The 20,688-nt window shown below is 55.3% G+C and overlaps 1 protein-coding gene across 1 annotated transcript in view; it reads right to left on the bottom strand.

The window, feature by feature from the left end:
• Positions 1-20,688, bottom strand: part of DNAH10 (dynein axonemal heavy chain 10) — a 114,200-nt gene that overhangs the window by 3,086 nt on the left and 90,426 nt on the right. The window contains exons 57-75 of the mRNA XM_081285689.1: positions 20,117-20,295; positions 14,919-15,100; positions 13,793-13,929; positions 12,682-12,899; positions 11,123-11,344; positions 10,787-10,934; positions 9,607-9,886; positions 9,052-9,281; positions 8,095-8,368; positions 6,994-7,098; positions 6,505-6,659; positions 5,642-5,796; positions 3,995-4,178; positions 2,787-2,987; positions 2,034-2,243; positions 1,813-1,908; positions 1,005-1,176; positions 464-595; positions 75-286 (exon numbers count right to left, since the gene is read on the bottom strand). Coding sequence (XP_081141815.1) covers positions 75-286; positions 464-595; positions 1,005-1,176; positions 1,813-1,908; positions 2,034-2,243; positions 2,787-2,987; positions 3,995-4,178; positions 5,642-5,796; positions 6,505-6,659; positions 6,994-7,098; positions 8,095-8,368; positions 9,052-9,281; positions 9,607-9,886; positions 10,787-10,934; positions 11,123-11,344; positions 12,682-12,899; positions 13,793-13,929; positions 14,919-15,100; positions 20,117-20,295 — 3,492 coding nt within the window. The remainder of the gene's footprint in view (positions 1-74; positions 287-463; positions 596-1,004; positions 1,177-1,812; positions 1,909-2,033; positions 2,244-2,786; positions 2,988-3,994; positions 4,179-5,641; positions 5,797-6,504; positions 6,660-6,993; positions 7,099-8,094; positions 8,369-9,051; positions 9,282-9,606; positions 9,887-10,786; positions 10,935-11,122; positions 11,345-12,681; positions 12,900-13,792; positions 13,930-14,918; positions 15,101-20,116; positions 20,296-20,688) is intronic.

Raw genomic sequence — 20,688 nt, 5'->3', positions numbered from 1 at the left:
GAGCAACAGGCAGACTGCAGCAGAGATGCAGGAGCTGCAGGCCAACATCTGGGCACACGGGGAGCAGTGCTCACCCTCTGAAGCTCCGCCAGAGACTTGCTCATCCTCGTCACGAGCTTGTTGAAGCGCCCCAGCTCCTGCAAGAGCACCACCGCGGTGGGCGTGATCCCTACACCCAGGTACTTCCGGATCTGGTCCAAGTCAAACACCTTGGGCATCTTGTTTTGGATGTCCTTGGCCACCTGGCTGATGTAATCGTCGCGGCTGATGCCACTGCTGGATTCCCCTAAAAACCAGGACACGTTTAGGAAAGCGAGCCATCTGGGTGGAGGAAGGCACGTCCCAAGCCCCCTAGTTCTTGGGAAGGCATCAGCCATGTGGAGAAGCTAAAAAAAAACAACCAGGAGCCCCGAGCAGACGCCCAGGCCCTGACCAAGTTAAGGAACCCCCAGAGCTCACTTACCCGTCTGTGGCTGCAGCTCCAGCAGGTGGGCCCACATGTCCCGAGCCGCCTGTGTGTAATACCCAATCTCGGCATTGGAATGAAGGCCAAACACCTCAGGTGTGTTGGCAAGCGGGAGCGCCTCGATGGCTTCTGGAACCCCAGAGAACGGAGGTGTACTGTCACCTGCCCTTGGTTCCCAAGGGCCCACAGCACCCAAGTTTCCAGACGAGCAAGACTAATTTCCACGACTGAATGGGCCATGTGTTTTTAAGTAAAAATTCCAAACCAGCGGGCACAGAAGTTCTCTGTTACAGAAATGAGCTGTGAGCTTCCCAGGGCCGCTCTGTCCTTCCGGGTGGAATCAGTGACTGCCTCTGCAGGCTAGGAAAGGCCCTCTGGGCTCCTAACAGGCTGAACAGACCCCACCTGACCAGCCAGGATGCCCCACCCCTGTCCTGGTCCGAAAAGCCACCAAGACGACCTTAGGAATGACAACTGTTGGAATTTAGGGTCTCCCCAAAAAGCTTTAAAAATAGCTTTCATATCTGAGAAATCTCACCAACAAATTTATCCTTCACATCACCAACAGGGATTTTGTAGTCCACCTCCTTGTTCCGGAAGAAGTGGAAGGGCTGGAAAGTGTCAAAAATGAAGTCTCCCAGGTACTCGTCCATGTAGGTGGTCAGAATGCGGCGGTCAAAGCTGTCGATGGCGCGTCCTCCATACATGACCTGCGGCCAGAGCCCGTGAGCTTGGGGGATGCACACCTCACTGCTGCACCTGGGCTCCTGGCTCCAGGGGCCACTGGCTTGCCAGAGTGAAGACCCACTCGGCCCTGTGAGTCTCCTGCCAGCCCGGCCCCTGTGCAGCTCCAGCCCATGGGTGCAGAGGGTTTGTCTGCAAGACGTGCAGTACCCCCTGACTTCCCAAGGGGGGGGCATCCTCAGGAAGGGCTGGACCAGTATGTCCCTGACAGAGTCCCCAACGCACATCAGACAAACAGGGAAAAAAAGAAAGCAGCCACTGTGTCTTCAGCATTGGGGCCACTGTCTGAACCAAGTACAGACCACCAAGACAGCTTCCCAGCCACTCCTGGAGGGCCATGGTTTCCAGAGCCCAGAGCCCAGGACGAAGGTGCCCGTGCTGTGCCCAGGTGTGGCTAGCAGAGCACTGCTGACTCCTTGAGGAAGCCTGGCATGAGCCCCGGGCCATGAATCTAGCTCAGGAAACCCCCACGTGACTGGAGGTCACCGAAGACAGAACAGCTTGGTGGCGAGTGGGGGTATTTCACCAGGACCTTAGGGGAGGGGAGCAGAAGCAGGAAGGGATTATCCAGGGCTCCCGGCTGCTTCCCCAGGAGCTCCTACCTCCCCGATCAGGTACTTGAGGCTGCCCCAAGGGATCCGAGGGTCCTGCTGCTGGAAGGCTTTTGTTAAGTATGTGTTCAGAATTTCCATGCAGACCTTGAGAGAAAAGGAACAGGCGGTCACAGTAAACCAACAAGGCCTCGAACAGAGCTCAGACGGCTGAACAGCCCGCGTGGGCCAGCCTGGGAGCAGGGGCAGGAGCCGCAGCCCCGCACGCTTGCCTGGAAGTCAGACTCGTTGAAGTCGTAGGACACGTTCCAGCCGATCTTCCCGAACTTCCTCCTCTCCTGCACCACGGCGTGGAAGAAGGCCAGCACGTAGACCAGGGGCTTGAAGGCCGTGTGCGGGCACTGCTCCAGCATCTCGGGCGAGATCTTGAAGTACGTTGCCCGCATGTTCAGTTTGAGCCCATTGGGTGGCTCCGTGACAACCTGCAGAAAGGACGAGGAGGCAGACCTAGACGGAAGTCATGGACCCGTGGACGCAGCTCTGAAGAGGGGGCAAGCCAGAGGTCATGGCTTGTCCTCCTCCCCTCACAGCAAGTCCCTCGTCCAGGGCCCAGGCGGAGAAGGTGCAGGACAGGAGCTGGTGGAGAAGCCCACCCCACTCCCCCCGAACCCCAGATCCTCAGCTGTCAGAATGAAAGTTAGGTCTTCCCTCCACCTGCCCCAGAAAGGGAGATGACGAGACCTCACTGAGAATAAATCCACCAGGTGCATAAACCACCAAGACCTCCCGCCACTGCTGGGCCCTGCAGGCTGCAGTGGTCTGTCCTCAGAGATACAGGGGAGCTTCAGGACACGTGAGGCTCGTGACAGCCACCAGACACCACCAGAGCACTTGCAGGGTGGGTCAGGGAGGCCGGTCACAAGCCCCACCTCCAGCACTTCCTCTGGAGAGGCAGAGATGGGGCCAGAGATGGGGCACCCAAGCACCCCCCAGCAGACGGGCAGCCCTCTGCCTGTCCTGCAGACCTTTAAGGACTTCTGCAGGATCCCAATGGGGAAGTCCCTGGTGGGGTCAGTGGTGAGCCACAAGCGGAAGTCTGGGTGGGGCTTGGTGATCCTCTCCAGGGACTTCTCCAGCTCTTTCAGCCACTTGACCAGAAGGTGGCAGTTCTGCAGCATCAGCCACTGCCCACGAGCCACCGCTGTCTCCAGCAGCTGCAGGGCCACCTGCACAGAGGGAGTGGGAGGGGAGGGTGGTCGTCCCAGAGCCACCAACTCTGCCCACAGGCAAGAGGTGCCCACTCCACAGAGGCCAGCGGAGCCAGCGATACCAGAGCAGCTGTTGGAGACTCTATCTCCTTGGGGTTTCCTGCAGCCACAGCCTGCGGGTCAGTGAGCGCCCGCCTAGCCCTCATGGCCTCCCCGGCCACAGAGCGCCAGCTTCCCATACAGCTGCACCTGGAACTCCCTGAGCAGGCGCCAAGCTCCACCACCCGCCAAGATGGGCATGGCCCTGGGTAGAGAACAACCCCAGAGCTTCCCAGGAGGAATTCAGAGGGAAAGCAAGCCCCCCACTCAATAAAATCTTGGTTTTTGAAATGACTTCAAACTGACGTGAGGGCTGACCTTAAAATCGCTTCCACTGGTGGGTGGTGCCCACGGCTCCTGACACTGTCACCTCACAAGGGCGGCCAGCAGCAGAAACATTTGCTAGAGCCTCGCAGACAGACCACAGCAGAGCTGGGACCTCATGTGTGACCACCATGCTCACCCTCCAGCTCCGCCCCATGCTGCACTGTACTTATGGGGCAAGATCTAACTGGGTGTGATGTGGTACAGGTCCCAGCAAAGACTGAAGCAAAGCAAGCTCAAGGCCCCGAGGACTGGCAGCCATGTCCCTGCTCCATCCTGCCCAGTGCGATCCTGGGCGCGGCACCCCTCACCCACTTCCTTAGCCAGGCATCACAACAATCCTGAACCCCAGGGGTCATGGCAGGGATCCAGGGAGAGAATGAGTGTGAGGAGGCTCTGACAACAGCAGAGGGCAGGGTCTCTTAAGGAGGCAGGATTGCAGCTATTCATGTGGTCACCTTCCAGCACTCCATCTCTGCCCTATGGTGGGAAACCATCAACCCAGGTGCGGAGGGGGCTCTCAGCTTACATCTCAGCTTACATCCCTAAAGGAGGCCAGGATCTCACCTAAACTGCCCTTGTCCCTACCAACCACAGATTACCTTTTCTTGACCTTGACCCATTGCGAGAAATTTGAGGCGGTTTCCTCCAAAACCAGTCCTCTCGGCTAGTTTCATGAGGTCGCTGGCAGGGTCGGAGCCAGGACTCAGGATAAACACAATGGGCGACATGGGCGTGCTCTGCTCAAAAATACTTTCAAAGCTGATCATCGGGGGCTGCACATACCTGGGGAAAGAAACGAAATTGAAAAACCCTCCTGGAGGGCAGCCCAGGGCCAGGGTTCACCCATCTGATCAGTGCCATCTCTCCCAGAGTCCAGAACCTTCTGACTATTGCATGGTCCTGGTTTGAGAATCTAGTTTTTACAAGCGTCTCATGGTGGATGGTAAACTCCTGGGGACAGGGGCTTCCCCGGCTCCCATTAGCACAGGCCATGTGCATGTCCTGCCTACCAGGTACACATGCTCCTGGCACAAAACCCGAGACTGCGGTCAACAGTTCCACAGGCAGGCCCACATCTGGATGGCTTATTTTTCTTTTTTTAATTAGTTGCTGCTATATGGTTTGGATACAGTCTCTCCCCTAAAGTTTCACGTGCTAGAAGCTTGGCCCCCAGTGTGACGTTATTTTTGAGGCTGTGGATGCTCAAGAGGTGGAAGCTCCTTCCAGGAGGTCAGGTCACGGACACCACCTCTGGAGGGGGTGAACATAGTTCTCCTTGCAGGAACCAGGCACTTCTCACAAGAGGGCCTGTTGTAAAGTGAGGTCCCCCATATGCTTGGGTCCATTACCATGTGGCTGGGTCCCCTCCTGCCTGTTTCTCGTCGTGACACAGTCAAAGAGGCTGCTGCAAGATGCAGATGCGATGCCATTTGGACTTTCCAGACCCCAGAGCCAAATCAATCTCTGTTCTTTGTACATTACCCAGAATCTAGTATTTTGTTACAACAATTCAAAATAGTGAGTTGCCAACACAGAAAGAAGGGGAGATTCATGTTTAAAAAAAATCTGAATTTCTAGCTCCTTTCAGAGATTTAAAGTTTCAAATCACTCAGCCCCATTGCCACCTGCTATGGACAGGAGCTCAGGGCAGCTGCCCCTGTGGCCCGGACTTGACTCCAGTTTGCCCCAGTGCCCCCAACCCCACCTCATCCCTCATTCCCACAGCCCGTGGGACACAAGGGCACAGCTACACCTGCAACCTGGAGGGATCTGTCTGGCGCCACGCTCAGCTTGGAGCTGTTTGTCTAGTATGGTGCCACCAGACGCGTTAGCCACTGAGCACCTAGAAGGTAGCTATCCCCTGACATGTGCTGTGGCGAGTTCACCCAGGATTTTGAAGAATAAATGCCTCTCCAAAGCCTATAAAAATCTCAATGAGGTTTATATTGATTTCATGAAAAGTTAATGCTTTAATATATTCAGTTATGCGTACTACTCATATGTCGTTAGTCATTAATTAAAAATAAAATATCAAAATTTCATCTGTTTCTGTCCAAGTGTGGCTACTGGAAAATCAGAAGTGAAGAGTACAGCGGTGTTTGTCTGGAGCAGCCCTGTCCTGGCAAGACCCTCAGCTACTGCGCACAGACCAGGCTCACAGATCTCTGCTTCCTGGGAGTCCAGGTAGAGGCGATACCAGACATCCCAGCCACAAGAAGGACCACAGAAACAGAAGACACACTTACTTCTCCCCCATGATTATGGTCACATAGTCTGTCACCGCCCGATACACCCGGTCCACACGGAAACAGCGCAGAATAAGCAACTTCTGGAAAGGAGTGATGCGTTTATCGTAATTCAAGGGAAATGGGAACTGCTCTAGCGAGTCCAAGTCGTACCACTGGGAAAAGCAAGAAAAAAAAATCATTATGACATCAACTCAGAAATGACGTAGGCCACCATTTCCATGAGAGGGCCACATCTTTTTTTTTTTTTAATTTTTTAGTTGTAGTTGGACACAATACCTTTATTTTATTTATTTTTATGTGGTGCTGAGGATCGAACCCAGGGCCTTGCATGTGGCTAGGCGAGTGCTCTACCGCTGAGCCACAACCCAGGCCACCACATCCCATCTTGAGCTTTAATTTTCTAAATCAGAACTGTGAACATCAGAAAGGGAGGAACCAGGTTTCCTTCCCTGTGGTTTTCCTGGTGCCCAACCAGGGATGCGGTACCTGGAAGATGCTCAGTAAGTGTCTCCTGGATGGACAAATGGATGGATGGAGGGAGGGATGGGTGGGTGGATGGAAAAATGGATGAATGGAGGAATGGGTGGATGGACAGCAGAATGGATGGATGGAGGGATGGGTGGATGGACAGATGGACAAATGGATGGACGGATGAATGGACAGACAGATGGACAGCAGATGGATGGATGGTCCTTCTACCCAGCTAACTGAATTGAACAAAGGAGTTTCACCCTGGAGTGAGTGGGCATGGATTACACTCTGAATGGGGTTTTCAAAGGAAATTCTCACTCCCAAGGGGCAGGTATGGTCAGCTGGAGGTTGCTGGCAGGTGGAAAAGGGGAGAGAAGATGTGGGCTCACCTCTTGCCAGAGGGTGATATTATCCTCCACGTCACCAGGAAGCTGCCCAAACTTATTAGAAAACATTTCTGATAGAAGAATGACGTCCTCCCACCCCTGGTCGGACAGCCACGGGCAGGGCTTCTTCCTCTGGCTCTTCTCCAGGGAGATGTTTCCTGAGATGAGAAGAGAAGCGAATGCCCTGGTGCTGCCCATGCCCAGCAGGCGGCTCAGCAGCTGGGTTCCTCTGGCTTAGGGGGAAAGTCTGCTTCCCAAGGAGGCAGGGTGGGTGTCCCCGACACCAACAGCACAACAGCATTGCTGCGCCCCCAGCCCCCAGGCAGGGCGGATGCTGTGAATGAGCCACAGCCACTTCAGAGACCGGAGTTACCAGCAGGAGCATTTAAGAGGCAGCGAGCGGGTGGTGATGGCACCTGTTATAACCAAGGAGCCCTGCGAGCCATGCTGCCGAGGAGAGACTGGGAAAAATGAAGACAGGCGAATCATTACCTTTTAAAAAGAAATCCAATTCTTCCTGGGGGATTTTTCCCTCGGCTTGCTCTATCTTGATGGTCATGTTGAAGGAAAAGAGTAACTTGTGCTTCTCGAACAGCCCTGCAGAGAGACGCCACAAAGGGGGCTTCTAAACCACCTGGGCAAATGCGGGAGTCGGGGCGGACCCTGGGCCTGCAGGGCCTGAGGGGCGACTCTCTGGCTCTTCACAGAGAACATCTGCCGACCTGTCCCAGAGACACAGGCTGAAATACTCACAGATGGATGGGCCCAGTAGGAAGCTGAGGGTCAAAACAGCCCTGGCTGGAGGGGGTGTGGGAGAACCCTTAAATGATTCTACTTTTTAGATTCAAAATTTTCCATGACAAAAAGTTTTTAAAAATTAGGAGGTGAAAATCAGGAATGCCACTTTGGAAAAGAGTTTAGCAGTTCCTTAAAAAGCTAAGCAGAGCTACCACGTGACCCAGTACTCCCACTCCTAGGTATACACAAAATCTAGAGAATTCAACACATGTTCAGGCTGGGAGTGCAGCTCAGGGTAGAACACGGGACACTCATAACACACAAACACACACACACACAGGTTCACACAGAAATGTGAATGTGAATTCCACAGCAGCATTATCCTAAGAGCTAAAAACCACGAATAGCCCATATGTCCATCCACCAACGAACGGACACAAAATGCACCCTACCCAGACAAGAGGACAAGCATTCAGCCACAGGAAGAGTGGATCCCGGTACGGACTTCCAAGTGGACACACCCTGAAACTGTGCTCCGTGAAGAAAGGAGAGCCACCCGATGTGTTCTGTTGATGTGAAATGCCCACCAGAAGCAAATCCACGGGCTCAGAAGGTAGGTCAGGGGCAGCAGGGTTAGGGGAGAAGTGGGTGGCGAGGGGCAGAGGTCTCATTTCTGGGCTGATGGAGTAGACAGTGGCCATGGCCACACAACTGTGAATCCAAAACAGACTGTGGATTCCTCCTAGGGCATGAATCACGGCTCTCTAAAGGGCTGCTCCAGACACTGGCCTCGGTAGGTCTCAGTAGGTGAAGTGTCCGCACACCTGCCCCGGGCAGTGGGGGAGCCTCGCTCACCTGTGCAGCCGTAGTTGTAGATGTTGAAGGTCAAGGTGTCCATGATGTTCTTGAGCCTCTTCATGAGGATAGAATCTGGCAGTGATTTCTTCAGGGACAACCCAAAGACCTCCAGGAAGGCGCTCAGGGAGTACTGGTACATGGAGTTCACCAGCGCCATCTCGGACAGCACGAAGAACAGGATGGCTCCCCTCCTGGCGGCCGGCCGGTAGCCGTCCCGCAGCCTGTCGATGTCCAGGGCTGTCTTCTCCGCCAGCTTGAGCTTGTCTGACACCTGAGAAAAAGCCCGAGTTATCCTGGACACAGCCAGGAAGACCCAGAGGACAGGGCAGGGCAGGGGAGGGGACGGCAGAGAGGACCATGCAGTGCTCGTGGAGCCCACAGGGGCCCAGGGTGTCCGCTCTCCTGGGAGACCTGGTGGGCGTCCGTAATTGAATGGCCGACTAGAGCCCCCGGTTACAGCTGCTGGCTTCCACTTGGAGACTCGCTGCCCCCTTCATTCCACTGGAGGACTCCACCCCAACTCCACCCCGGGTTGTTTTGGGTGCTTTGGTGACTCTCAGGACATTCAGGACAGGAACAGGAAAAGATCCCACTTATGCCCCTGGACTTAAACCAGGGCAGACATGAGGCCACACTCATGTGAGGCCAAAGCTGGCAGAGAGAGGAGACCAGTCCAGGGGTGAAGAAGGAGGGTCGGTGGCTCTGCCCTGCCTGACTCTTCTGCTTCCTGAGCTGATGACCCTGCTCTTGACGCAGGCCAGGTGGAGCCAGGTTTCTCCCGCTCTCCACTGGAGGGTCCCTGGGGCACCTTCATGATCCCCCTCCCTGCAGCACACCCTGATAGCGGAGCCCCTCCTCATCAGCCAAATCCTCAGAAGAGTCAGAGCCAGAACCTGCTGAGTGCTCAGAGCCCTCCCAGCTTGGACCGGCCCCTCCACAGCCAGTGGCGCGCACCTCCATGGCCTTGGACTTGGTGTCCTCCAGGGTCTGCACCAGCTCCACGTTATCCAGCATGTTCCCAGTGGAGGTGGCCAGCTCCCGGAGGAGGGAATCCTCCAGGTCCTTCAGCAGGTTCTTGTTCTCACTCGTCTCCTGGATGAGATGCTCCCGCTGCTCCTCCAGCTCGCGCCTCTCGAAGGCCACCAGCACGCTCAGCAGCTGGTCCTCCAGGCCCTTCAGTGTGACTGTGGGGACAGGGAGTGGCCCTCACGTCTGCACCCAGCTCCAGGCCTGCAGCACCTCTCCCATGAGAGCCCAGGGCAGGTCTGAGACACAAGGATGCAATGGCTCCCCGCCCAGCACAGAGGCCACCTCTCCTCCTCCAGGTGAGAATACCTGACTCCCAAAGGCCTGGGGCCTTCCAGGTGTCGCCCACCCGAGAGCTAACCCTGAAGATGTGCTTATGAAGGAACTGTCCAGGGTCACCAGCGAAGGGCAGCCCAGGAAGGCCTAGAGGGGACTGGTCTCAGCGGGAACCCCCTAACCTCACCAGGCTCCCTCTGCTCTTACCGGTGTAGTTGATGACCATGGCCTTTCCAAACACCGATGGGCTGTACCTGGGGTTGGCCAGCTTGGTGTTCAGGTAGAGCCTGAAGTTGGAGTCGTAGTCGACCTCCTTGTCCCCCAGGATGATGAACTGCCGCCCCTGCGTATACTTGATGTTTTTTTCTAGGACATTGTCAATCACAGGGTCGATGTACTCATCCACATCATGGAAAAGAAAAGGGGTCCCGTACTTGATGGACATCTCCAGCTGTTTCAGGAAGTCGGAGTCGTTGAAGGAGGCCACCTAGAAGACAGGGGCAGGAGCTGAGAGCCGCACGCCTGCCCTTGCCAACTGTGAGGCCAAACGCTGCGCAGGGAGTGGCTACACCCAGAAATGGAGGAGCCAGGGGCGGCAGGAAGAATCAGGAGGGAGCAAAGACCAGAAAGATAAGGACACAGGAAAGCCGAAAGCCATTAACTTGATCGTGAGTTCAGCAGGACATGTCGGGCCCGGGGACCCTAGTCCTGGGTGCACACCCAGGGAACCCAGGATACTCGTCCCTGGGCACAAACGTGCACAGCGGCCTTGTTCAGGAGCCTCAAAGCAGAACAGCCCAGGGCTTTTCAGTGGATGGATGATAAACCAACACAGCATGTCCACCCTGTGGAGGGACTCAGCCGTGGGACAGGCAAAGCACTGTCACAGGGGCAACATGGAGGAACCTCCAGGACACCAGGAGACCAGTACTGCAGGAGCCCCTCACACGACAGGGGCACAAGAGGCGAATCCACAGAGGGAGACACCATCATGGTCACCAGGGCCTGGTGGGGCCAGGGCAGGGGAGGGTTCAGCGGGGCCATCACCAGGGGATGCAGCATTTTCTCTCATGGTGACAAGTCTTCCAAGGCTGACCGGAAACTGTCATGCAACTCTGTCAATGCACCAAGCCCACCAGGCTGCACCCTTTACGTGGGTGAATGGTGAGGTGCGTGGGTTCCACCTCGGTCAAGCTGCTGCTCCCACTCCACCTGCGATCACGACCCCACCCAGGCTCTAAAAAGCAGCGAGGGAGTGTTGAGGGCCCATCCCAGGAACGCACGGGTGGGCAGTGGAGGGCAGCCACACCAGGCCAGGGGGGCAGCGTCTCACTTGGCCTGGGTCGGGGGTGGGGCGGGGTGGGGCGGGCCCAGGGACCAGGCCTACCCGCAGGTTGTTCCTCTCCTCCTTCCTCTTGATCCAGTTGAGCGCCTGCTGCTGGGGGTCGATGCAGAGGGGGAAGCGGCTGGCCCGGGTGGTGAGGATGCCATTCTGCACGGAGAGCTCATCGGGGGGCAGGCCCTGGGAGCCCCACCTGAGAGGGATGGCCAGAGGACGACTGACCTCTCCCACCACACTGTGACCCGATGGCTAACGGAGATGGGATGAACCTTCCAGAACCCATCTACTGACCCTCAGGCTGCTCAAGCTTCCTCAGAAAGCTGCCGTCCCCACCCAGGCAGACCCTAGCCTGATCCCCTCCAGCCCAGGGGCACCCCACACCTGCTGATCTCAACGTCATCTGTGAGCAGATTCTCTAGTCGGAAAGGCTGGCTCAGGGGGATCTCCCGCCTCAGGATGTCGCTTTGCCACACCTGATTGACCATCTCGTCCCGGAACTCCCAGGTGAAGGCGCCCTCATAGCTCAGGAAGGCCGCGCACAGCAGACAGTCCCCCAGCAGCTTCACCCGCCGGTGCTTGAGCTCCTCCAGGTCTTTCAGCCACCTGGTGGGAGAGGAGGCTGCTCTGAGGGCTCCCCTCCCGCCACCATCCCAAGAACAGTCTGCGGACTCCTCTAGATATTCCAGAGTGCGTGATAAGTCATTCTAGACTATGGTTTCCCTGAGGTTAAGGTTTAGGAGAGGAAGATGCTCATTACCTGATGTGACGCACTGAGCTATGCTACCACACTCCACATAGACGTACAAATCTGTGTGTCAACTTCAACAAACATGTTTGCTAGAACAGGAGGAGGAGGAGGAGATCGTTTAAAATCAGAATGATAAACAGATGCATTTTTCGACTTTCATCTCATGCAAGAAGATTCCAAAGAGGAGCAGATAAATGAAGAGTGAACCTCAGTTCTCCACAACTAAAGAGGCACTAAGAACAACTACAAGAACATTCCAGAAGGACCCACTCAACAGGGCCAGCCAGAGGGAAAGATTTTTAGGGAGATTCTTTTCTCCTATAAAGGGAGCTTGCCAGCGTTTCCCTGCTCAGCCCACCGGCATTTTGAAAGGCAGGTTTAATTCCAGGACCCTGCACAGCTCGAGCTCCAGCAGGGGCTCAGTAAACCTTAGTGGGACTCTTTAATCTCAACCTGTTTACCAGGTGGTAATCCCACTGCTTCAAACCCCTTAATCCAAGACAGTACTAAGGCCAGCACAGTCAAGAGCTCAGGTCCTACCTGGCAAGAGAGTTCTACCCAGGATCCAAGAGAGCAATCGCTCCACTTGGCCTCTTACAGTCAGTACCCAGAGTCTTACAGGTTTTAGGGATACTGGAAATTGTTTCCCACAAGCAGAAAATAGTTTCCAGTGCTTTCTACGTCACACTTATAGATGCCAGATTAGAAACAATCATCCTGTCTCATGGAAAAGCATGGCCAGTCTCACCCACAAATATCAAACAGCCCCACCCACTTCAGATTGAGCCTAGAACCGACAACAGCTGTACCCTTAAAAATTACCTCTGCAGTGACAGAGGTGGGCCCCTCTTCTCATGTCCTTTAGAGGCACCCAGGGGTTAAAGGTCACCAAGAAGTCCACATACCCTAAACCTTGGACAGCTGCTGGATGCAATAGTTTTCTCCAGGTCTCTGCCCTGCACCAGCTCCTTCAATCCTTAGTGGTGACTCCATAAACGGCCCTCAGTACCCAGTGAGAGCTGTCTACAAAACGGCCCTCGGCCACCTCAACCATGACAACCACAAAACAACTCATCACGTGGTTTTTCCGATGGAAACACAAGGTGAAAGGGAGAATCCACAGGGAAGGGGGTGGTGCCCACCAAGTCCCGTGGGGCCCTGCTCGTCAGGTGAGACAGATGCGCAGGCTGACCTGACATTTTCTGATCCTAGACCAGAGATGAGTTTGTCCGCGGCAATCAGCCGCCTCTCCATGATCTCGGCTTCCTCCTGGAGCTTCTGCTTCTCGAGGATGGCGGCCTCGTACTTGGCCCCCAGCGCTTCCAGTTCTCTCTGGATCGCAGCCAACTCATTCTGGATCTTTTCCAGTTCCCGTTTAGTGAGGTAGAAATTCCGCTCCAGCCGGGCCACCTAAGTGAAGACAAACTGCAGGTCATCTCAAGGGACCATGGGAGGCAGTGGTCAGAGGGTTGCGGACCTGGGCGGTGTCCACACAGCACTCCTTAGTAGTTCTAACCTATGACTATGCTACGTTCAGACGTGAGGCTTCTTTTCTGAGTTACCCCCTCAAATGCCATCTGCAAAAGCTCTATATCCCTTGGCAAAATGACATCCTGTACCCAGGACAGCAGATGGCTGGATCTTCATGGGTACTGAAGTCATAGTGAGAGGATACTGTGGTTCTGAGTCAAAAACTCAAAAGAATACACTGGGAACCAGACTGGGCTTACTAGTGGTCCTAAGTTTTCTGAGTAAAAAAAAATCTGCGTTAGAAAGCACTGTCAAACTAGGACTCAAAACGAAGAGCTCGGCCTGATCTCGTTGTTTCTAGGGTTCCACATGTTACTTCACTCCAGTTGTTCTCAACTGGGCTGATATTATCCCCCCAAACACGGCAACATCCAGAGACATTTCTGGATGTCATAGCCTGGGGGCAAGGCCAGGGACAGCACTACACATCTATGAAGCACAAGGTGGCCCCTAAAGAGCGAGCTGGCCCTCCCCCAAAGCCCAGAGCCCAGGCTGAGGAGCTCTGCTCCGCCCTGAACAGTGACTCGGACACCTTCCTCCCACACATTTGGCAGGAAATTGGAAGACCTTCCAGAGCCGGCCGTGTCCACTCCTGCGACGTCTAAGCAAGCTGGATTTCAGGGTCACCATGTACTGGGGGAAATGTTCACAGGTTTCCGAATCTGCCAGAACTCTCCCAGCAAAGCTGAGGCTACGTCAATCCTGACTCTAAGACGTTGTCGACGGTGGTGACCGGTCTCACACTGATCTCACACTGGCGGAGGGGCCGTTACCTTTTCTCTCTTGGGCTTGATCTCCCTGAAGACATCACAGTAGCCCATGACGGCCTCCACGAACTTGAGCATCCCCAGACCAGCTTTGCTCACAGCCTCCATTTCCTCAATCGTGGTATTGAGGGTCTTCAAGAGGCCTAAAGTCAAAGACCCCAACCCCACAGGCTTAGCGTTGGGGAAAACAAAACCAGAAATGAGCCTATTGACAAAGGAAGGGCAACTGGCTCCTTATTCCTTGATGACACTGGAGCTGAACCCAGGCAGCTCCATGGGACATGTGGGGGACCGGCAAAAATGAGTCTCACACACATGGCGTTTAAGATGTGTGGGGGGGGCACAGCCACTGCTGTTGGGATGTACCTGGACCCAGGGGCCTCCGGGTGACACCCAGGAGCCTGGGAACCAGCGTGTCAAGGGGTCTCATGACTGAGCACACGGTGGCTAGGCACAGGCAGCTGACTGGGACTCGGGGGCCACTCTGGCCTCCACCTGCACCTCACCCCAGGTCCTCTCCCCGATTGGAAGCCACTCACTCGGGATCAGGCAGAGGGTACACTTGGGATTGGACACTCACTGCTCTTGTCTGTGTCTGGTTGCTTTTGTTTCTAAGGGGGTGAAAAGGAGCCCTTGGCGTTGGGCCTGAGGGGACCGTGACAGTATGAACCTGCACTGCTTTTTGCACAGTTGTCCTTCCACCTAACCGAGCGCGAGAGCCGAGCGCCTGGCAGGGGCAGGAGTCAGCCCAAGGGAACTCGGTGTCTGTGAACCAAGGCACAGTGCTGGCTCTGGGAGACGTTGTCTCCTCCCCACTGCCTATTCTGAGGGGTCCATGGAGACTTTACTGGGGGGAGTCAAGTGCACCGTGTGCACTGATGGGACACACAGAGGACAGGCTGGGCCAGTCCCAGCAAGATTGTTTCCTGCTGCTCAACCAGACAGGCAGGGGCCATCAGCTTCCTCTCTCCCTGCCGTTTTCCTCTGGGGACAGTCAGTAGGCTGTCCACCTGCAGGACAGTGGTGACCCTCTGATCTCAGGGAAGGCCTGCCCCTGGTAAGCCCCCTGCCCCGCTGCCCGTCCTCTGTAGGGTGGGGGCAGCCCTAGCTGGCCGCACGTCCCCACACTCACCCTTGATGCTTTTAACCTGGCTCTGGGAAATGGAGTCGAAGTCGAGCTCCATCAGAGACCGCAGGAAGTTGGGGTCGGACATCATGCCCTTGGCGGTCTTCCAGTTGAGCTCCTTGTAGCCCTTTATGATGAGGATGCACTCACACACCGTCTGCACCTGCTTCGGGGGCTTGGCAAAGGACCTGGCGGGGACGGGAGTGTGTGTGGGTCTCATGGGGGTGTGGCTGGGTCTGGCCGGTGCTCACTCCAGGAATGAGTCTGAGAAGCCAAGGACACCAGGTCCCCCCCCCACAGCTCCTGGGTGGGAGCTCTAAGGGCAGGGACAGGCCCCCTGTCAGGTTGGATAAGGCTCCTGGAACCCAACCGAGCCTCAGAATCATGGGGGTGGGGACAGGCGTTAAAATACCAACCCAGGCCACTCTGTGCAGCCAGGTCCATAGGTTAGAGCAGAGTCTGGGAACCTGCCTTTTAATTACACCCCCGTGACTACTTAGATTAAGTGGTGGCTGCATCACTACTGTCTTTATCACCATCAACACCATCATCTTCCCGTTTACTAGGTAAGAAACAGACTGTGGGCACTGGACCACCCCGTGTTCACACAGCTGGGCTGGAGCTGGGCCCACGCTTTGGCTCCTCCAGGATTTGGCCCTCATTGACGTCTATGGCCTCAATAGACTACCTGCTTCTCCAACACCAGGCGCCCTGAGTCCCCCAGAGAACCAGAGCCCAAAGAAACAAGAGACAGAACAGCATTGGTGCAAAGCTCCAGCAGGGCCCAGCAGGCCACAGGGTAACTTGCTGGTGCCAGGGCCACCAGGCAGCTGCAGAAGGTGCTGATCTCCAGACAAAGCTGTGAGGAGACAGCAAGAGGAGTGGGACGAAGGAGCCCAGGAGGGGAGAGGGAGGAGCAGGAGCCCAGGAGGGGAGAGGGACGAGCAGAAGCCCAGGAGGGGAGAGGGACGAGCAGGAGGGGCATGGGCCTCAGGAGGGCCTGGAAACAAGGTGTGGCCTGGCAGGTGCCCAGACTCCAGTGTGGTGCTCCAGGAGGCAACCCCAAGTAGGCGGGGGACAGAGGGAGAGCTAGAGGGGGGCCAACCTGACCAGAGAGCAGACTGGAGACCCCATCCTGGCAAAGCCCCCTCCCAGACCTTGCAGATAGGCCGGGACAGAGGGGTACGGGCTCAAGGACAAGCCAGGGCAAGTGTGGGGCAGGGAAGGGGCAAACAAAAGTCCAGCTCTCAGCCCGTGATTACAGTGATGGCCCTGAGTCACCAGAGAAGGGGTTGATTCTGCTAGCGTTTGCTGCTTACAAAAGCAGGGGACACTGCCAGCTGGCTTTGAGAGGTCTCCTCCAGGCCTGGTGAGAGCCAACCCTGGGCCACTGCTCCCAGTAACCAGGGAGGCAAGGACCAGCAAGATGTTTCCAGACATAAGATGGAAAGAGCTGTGGCCCAAGTGGCCAGGTCCTGAGCCCGTGGGCGAGTCAGGGCCCAGCCAGAGGCCTCAGCGTGCCAGCCAACACAGTGGGGACGTGGAACCAGGCCCTTCCAGCTCTAGACTCTGAGTCAGTGAGGTGCCAGGTGGCTGAGATGTCTGAAAGGCTGAGGCTGCAGATCAGAGTAGGATTCCCTTCTTCCTCCAAAACAAACTCGGGGATGGGGGATATAAGACTATTGCTGCCCTCCTGAAGAAAGAACCATCGCAAACCCCACTCCCCATATCCCTCTACACTACCCCAGGCTCGCCAGCCACCTGCTTTTCCCTGAGCCAAGCTCTCACCGCCTTGGAGGGCGCCCCCTGGAGCCAGGAGCACAGACTGCAGGCTCCTGTGGCCAGGCGGGACTGCCTGGCCCAATGCCACCAGCCCCAGGGCCTGTTCAGGGTGGCAGGAATTGGATCCAATGACTACGGAATAAATGGAAGGAAGAAAAGCACAATCATAAGCCAGCGACAAAGGGCACCTTTATACTCCAACAGCAGAGAAACATCCACTTCCAATCTCCATTGCTCCTCGTCTTCCTGGCTTAACGTTTAATATTTCTACAAAGGGGATTGAGCATTATGGACAGGAAGTGCCCTCCAAGGAATTAAGGTTATGAAATTGTCAAGATGTAAGTGCTGGCCCATCAGGCTTGCCATCCCAAAGACCTAACAAAGGCCAGACTGCAGTCATGGGGGATGGAGGGCTGGATTCAAACTCACACAGGACCCCGGCAAACAAACAAACAAAAAACCCAAATAGATCAAAAAATTTTAAATGAAATAAACTGAACCATAAAGGTACAGAAAGAAACTGTGCTTTGTGTCACCATCTGACAAGAGCAAGGCATTTTAACTGACAGGATATTAAAAGGAACAATATAGAATACTGCCACATACACAGCAAAAACAAACACACACACAAACCTTGTTAATAAAATCAAACAGCCAAGACAAACTAGAAGATATCTGCACTCACTGTATGAGTGGATAGCAAATCCCTGTCATACAAAATGCCATTTGGGGGCTGAGGGCTAGCCCAGGGGCAGAGCAGGTGCCTAGCTTTCAAGGCCCTGGACTCCATCTCCAGCTCTGCAAAAAAGAGAAAGAAAAGCCCCTGGAAATGATTAAGAAGACAAAAGCAACAGTAATAACAACAACTTCACAGATAAACAGAACAAGAAACAGCATTTTCCACAATGAAAAAAAAAAAGGCCACCTCATGCTAGTTAGAACTACACCAATGCCACTCTCCACCTACAAAAGCAGCAGCAGAGATCCAATGTCAACAGCGCCCTCTGCTGGTGAGGGAAACAGGCCTCAGGCGGGCTGGGGAGGAGCAGGTCCCCCAGGGCCAGGCATTATGAACCACACCCTTGGACCCAGCACCAGAAACACAAGCCCCCCATGGGGGGCTTGCCCAGCACACGGCAAAGCAGCCAGGTTTGCTCTGCGTGAAGGCAAGGGACTGGAGGCCAGCTAAAGCCACAGCCACAGGGCCTGGCTGAGCAGACTGCCTGGCCCGACACAGGATGGGACAGTTTAAAATAGCAGGGTGTTCACCACATGCGCACCTGCAGCAGATCTCCAAAATGCAAGCAGAAGAACATGAATGGTGTGCTTTCATTTGTCCACCCTCACTCAAACCCTCAGACTCCAGCCAGGGGCTGAAGAGAGCCTCAAATATCAGGTAGCCCGGGAAGCTGCTGGGCTGGGCTGCAGCACGCCGATGTGACATTGGAACAGGACAATGGCTAAAGCTGTGCTGGCACTGCTTAGGTGCCCAGCCCGGTCTGAGGATTCTTCACACACTAGCGCCTTTTATCCTCACAACCGCCCTGACTCATCGGGGATGACTGTCATCGTCCATATTTTACAAGTGAGGAAGCAAGCACAGAGAGGTTAGATGACGAGCTGAAGGTCACAGGGCCTTAGACAACAAGCTGAAGGTCATGAAGCTGGTAAGAGGCAGAGCCATGCAGGACTGTATTCCGTGCTCTAATAGCTCTTTTTTTTTTTTTTTAATTTTTACCATTACAGGGACAGAACCCAGGGGCTCACACATGCCAGGCAAGTGCTCTATTTTTTTTTCCAAATACCTTATTAGTTGTTGACCTTTATTTTTTCATATGTGGTGCTAAGAATCAAACCCAGTGCCTCACACATGCCAGGCAAATGCTCTACCACTCAGCCCCAGCCCCAGCCCTCCACAATAGCACTTCAAACCATCACTCCCTTTAGGTCTTTCGGCCATCGGCCACTTTTAGCTCTCTCAGGCACGAGGCCTGTCTAACTCAGGGATGCATCAAGTTCTCCACGTGACCCCAGGGACCCCCCCCTCCCCTGCCCTCAATCAGGGGGACACTGCCTTCCCTGCCCCTCCTCTCTAGATGCCCTTCAGCGTCCTTCCCAGCTCTCTAAGCTGCTGCTGGGAGCCGCCCATACCGTGTAGCCAGAGGTGGGGTGTTTTCCTTGAAAATGCAGTTGACTGTCCCTCCTATCACCTGGCCCACACACAGCCCCACCTTGTCCTGGCACCTCCATCTGCCACCCAGCAGGGACATTTATAGCACCCACCCTAAAGCTCCCATCAGCACCACACTCTGCAGAACACTGGAGGGATGACTTGTTGGTCACATGGCAGCAACTCTGGTGTCACTCAGGTCCCCTGTGCAGCAGGGACTGAGTTCCTGTTCAAGTTCCCATACAGGAGAAGGGCCCAACCTTTTGTGAGATCCGCATGAGACACACAGGGCACAGGGACACAGGAGCGGCACAGGAGTAGGAATAAGGTGAGACCGACTATCGACCTGGAAGCAGGAGCCTCTCTGGGTGGGCAAAGGGGGCAGCTAGGCCTGATCCTCCTGGGGCTTTCAACTTATCAACCAAGTCCATGCATGGCCCTGCAGAGACCAGGCTACACAGGGGAAGCTCACCTGCCCACCCCCACTGGCCACTCCTCCTGATAGCAGGTGACAGGAGTGGTTTACAGAATGTCTGGGGGCCATGACAGTGACCCACTCCCCACACTGCTTTTTTTTTTTTAGTTGTTGGGCTTGGGCTGGGGCTCAGTTATAGAGCATTCGCCTAGCATGTGTGAAGCCCTGGGTTCGATCCTCAGTGCCACATAAAAATAAATAAATAAAATAAAGGTATTGTGTCTGCCTACAACTAAAAAAAAATTTTTAATAATAAAAAACATTTTTTAGTTGTTGATGGACCTTTATTTTATTCATTTATGTATATGCGGTGCTGAGACTTACACCCAGGGCCTCACACATGCTAGGCAAGCGCTGTACCACTGAGCCCCAGCCCCAGCCCTCCCAGTGCTTCTCTATAGAAATGGATGGGGGCTAAGGCAAGGCCTCCTGCTGTTTCCGCAGGGTGCTGGCACCCTGGCCTGTTTAGAGCACACACTGGCTTTTGCAGAGGACAGAGAAGCACCGTTCTATCCCTGCGAGGAGCACCGTTCTACCCCTGCCTCCTCACAGCCCTGCTGAGCCCAGCCTCCCTGGTGAGCTGACCTGGGTTCAAGGCCAGCAGGCATGGCTTCCTGGGTTGGGGGCCAGGGTGGCCACCTCACCTCCAGGCCTCCCTTCTGTCTGTAAATGTGGGCAGTGACAGTCCCTGTGTACAGAGCTCAGCACTGCAGCTGGCACCTGTGGGCACCAGCAGAAGCAAAGGGGCGGCCACAGCACACCTGGGGCCCCCGTTACCTGATCTCCGTCACGTCCGACTTATCCAGCTTCTGTAGCTCCAGCTTGGCGGCCTCCAGGATGGGCATGACCTCGGCAAGGGCTGTCTCGGCCTCCGTCTTCTCCACCGCGATGATCTTATTCTGCTCCTCTATCTCGATGGCCTTCTCCTCCGCCAGCTTCTTCTTCTCCTCCGCTGCAGGGCAGCGAGGCTGTGAGCAGCTGAGCCTCAAGTTCTGAGCCACACGGGGCTCAAGGGAGCTCTGGCCAGCATGACAGCCGCCGGCCTTGCCGGTGGGACAGAGTCCTCAACATGCGGGGTCTGGAGACCTAGTGGCTTCTCCAACTCTTCCTCCCTCCACTGGCCCACCCAAGTCCACCCACTCTGTACCATGGCAGGTCACACACCTACCCCTGCCTGGACAGGGTCGGCTGAGGACCCAGTGCTGCCTGAGATCTCTCTCTCTCTCATGTCTCATATTCACTCAGAGCCAGGCCAGCAGCCATCCCCTCTAGGAGGGCTGCCCTCTGTCATCTCACGCTGACTGCTGGCCTCCCAACACTGACCACGGTCAGAACCTTCGTCCAATCAC

Source organism: Spermophilus citellus (assembly GCF_964194105.1).
Source record: "Spermophilus citellus genome assembly, chromosome: 3".
Classification (NCBI taxonomy): domain Eukaryota; kingdom Metazoa; phylum Chordata; class Mammalia; order Rodentia; family Sciuridae; genus Spermophilus; species Spermophilus citellus.
The sequence above is the reverse complement of the archived record's forward strand: the minus strand, read 5'-3'. Positions and strand labels throughout refer to the sequence as shown.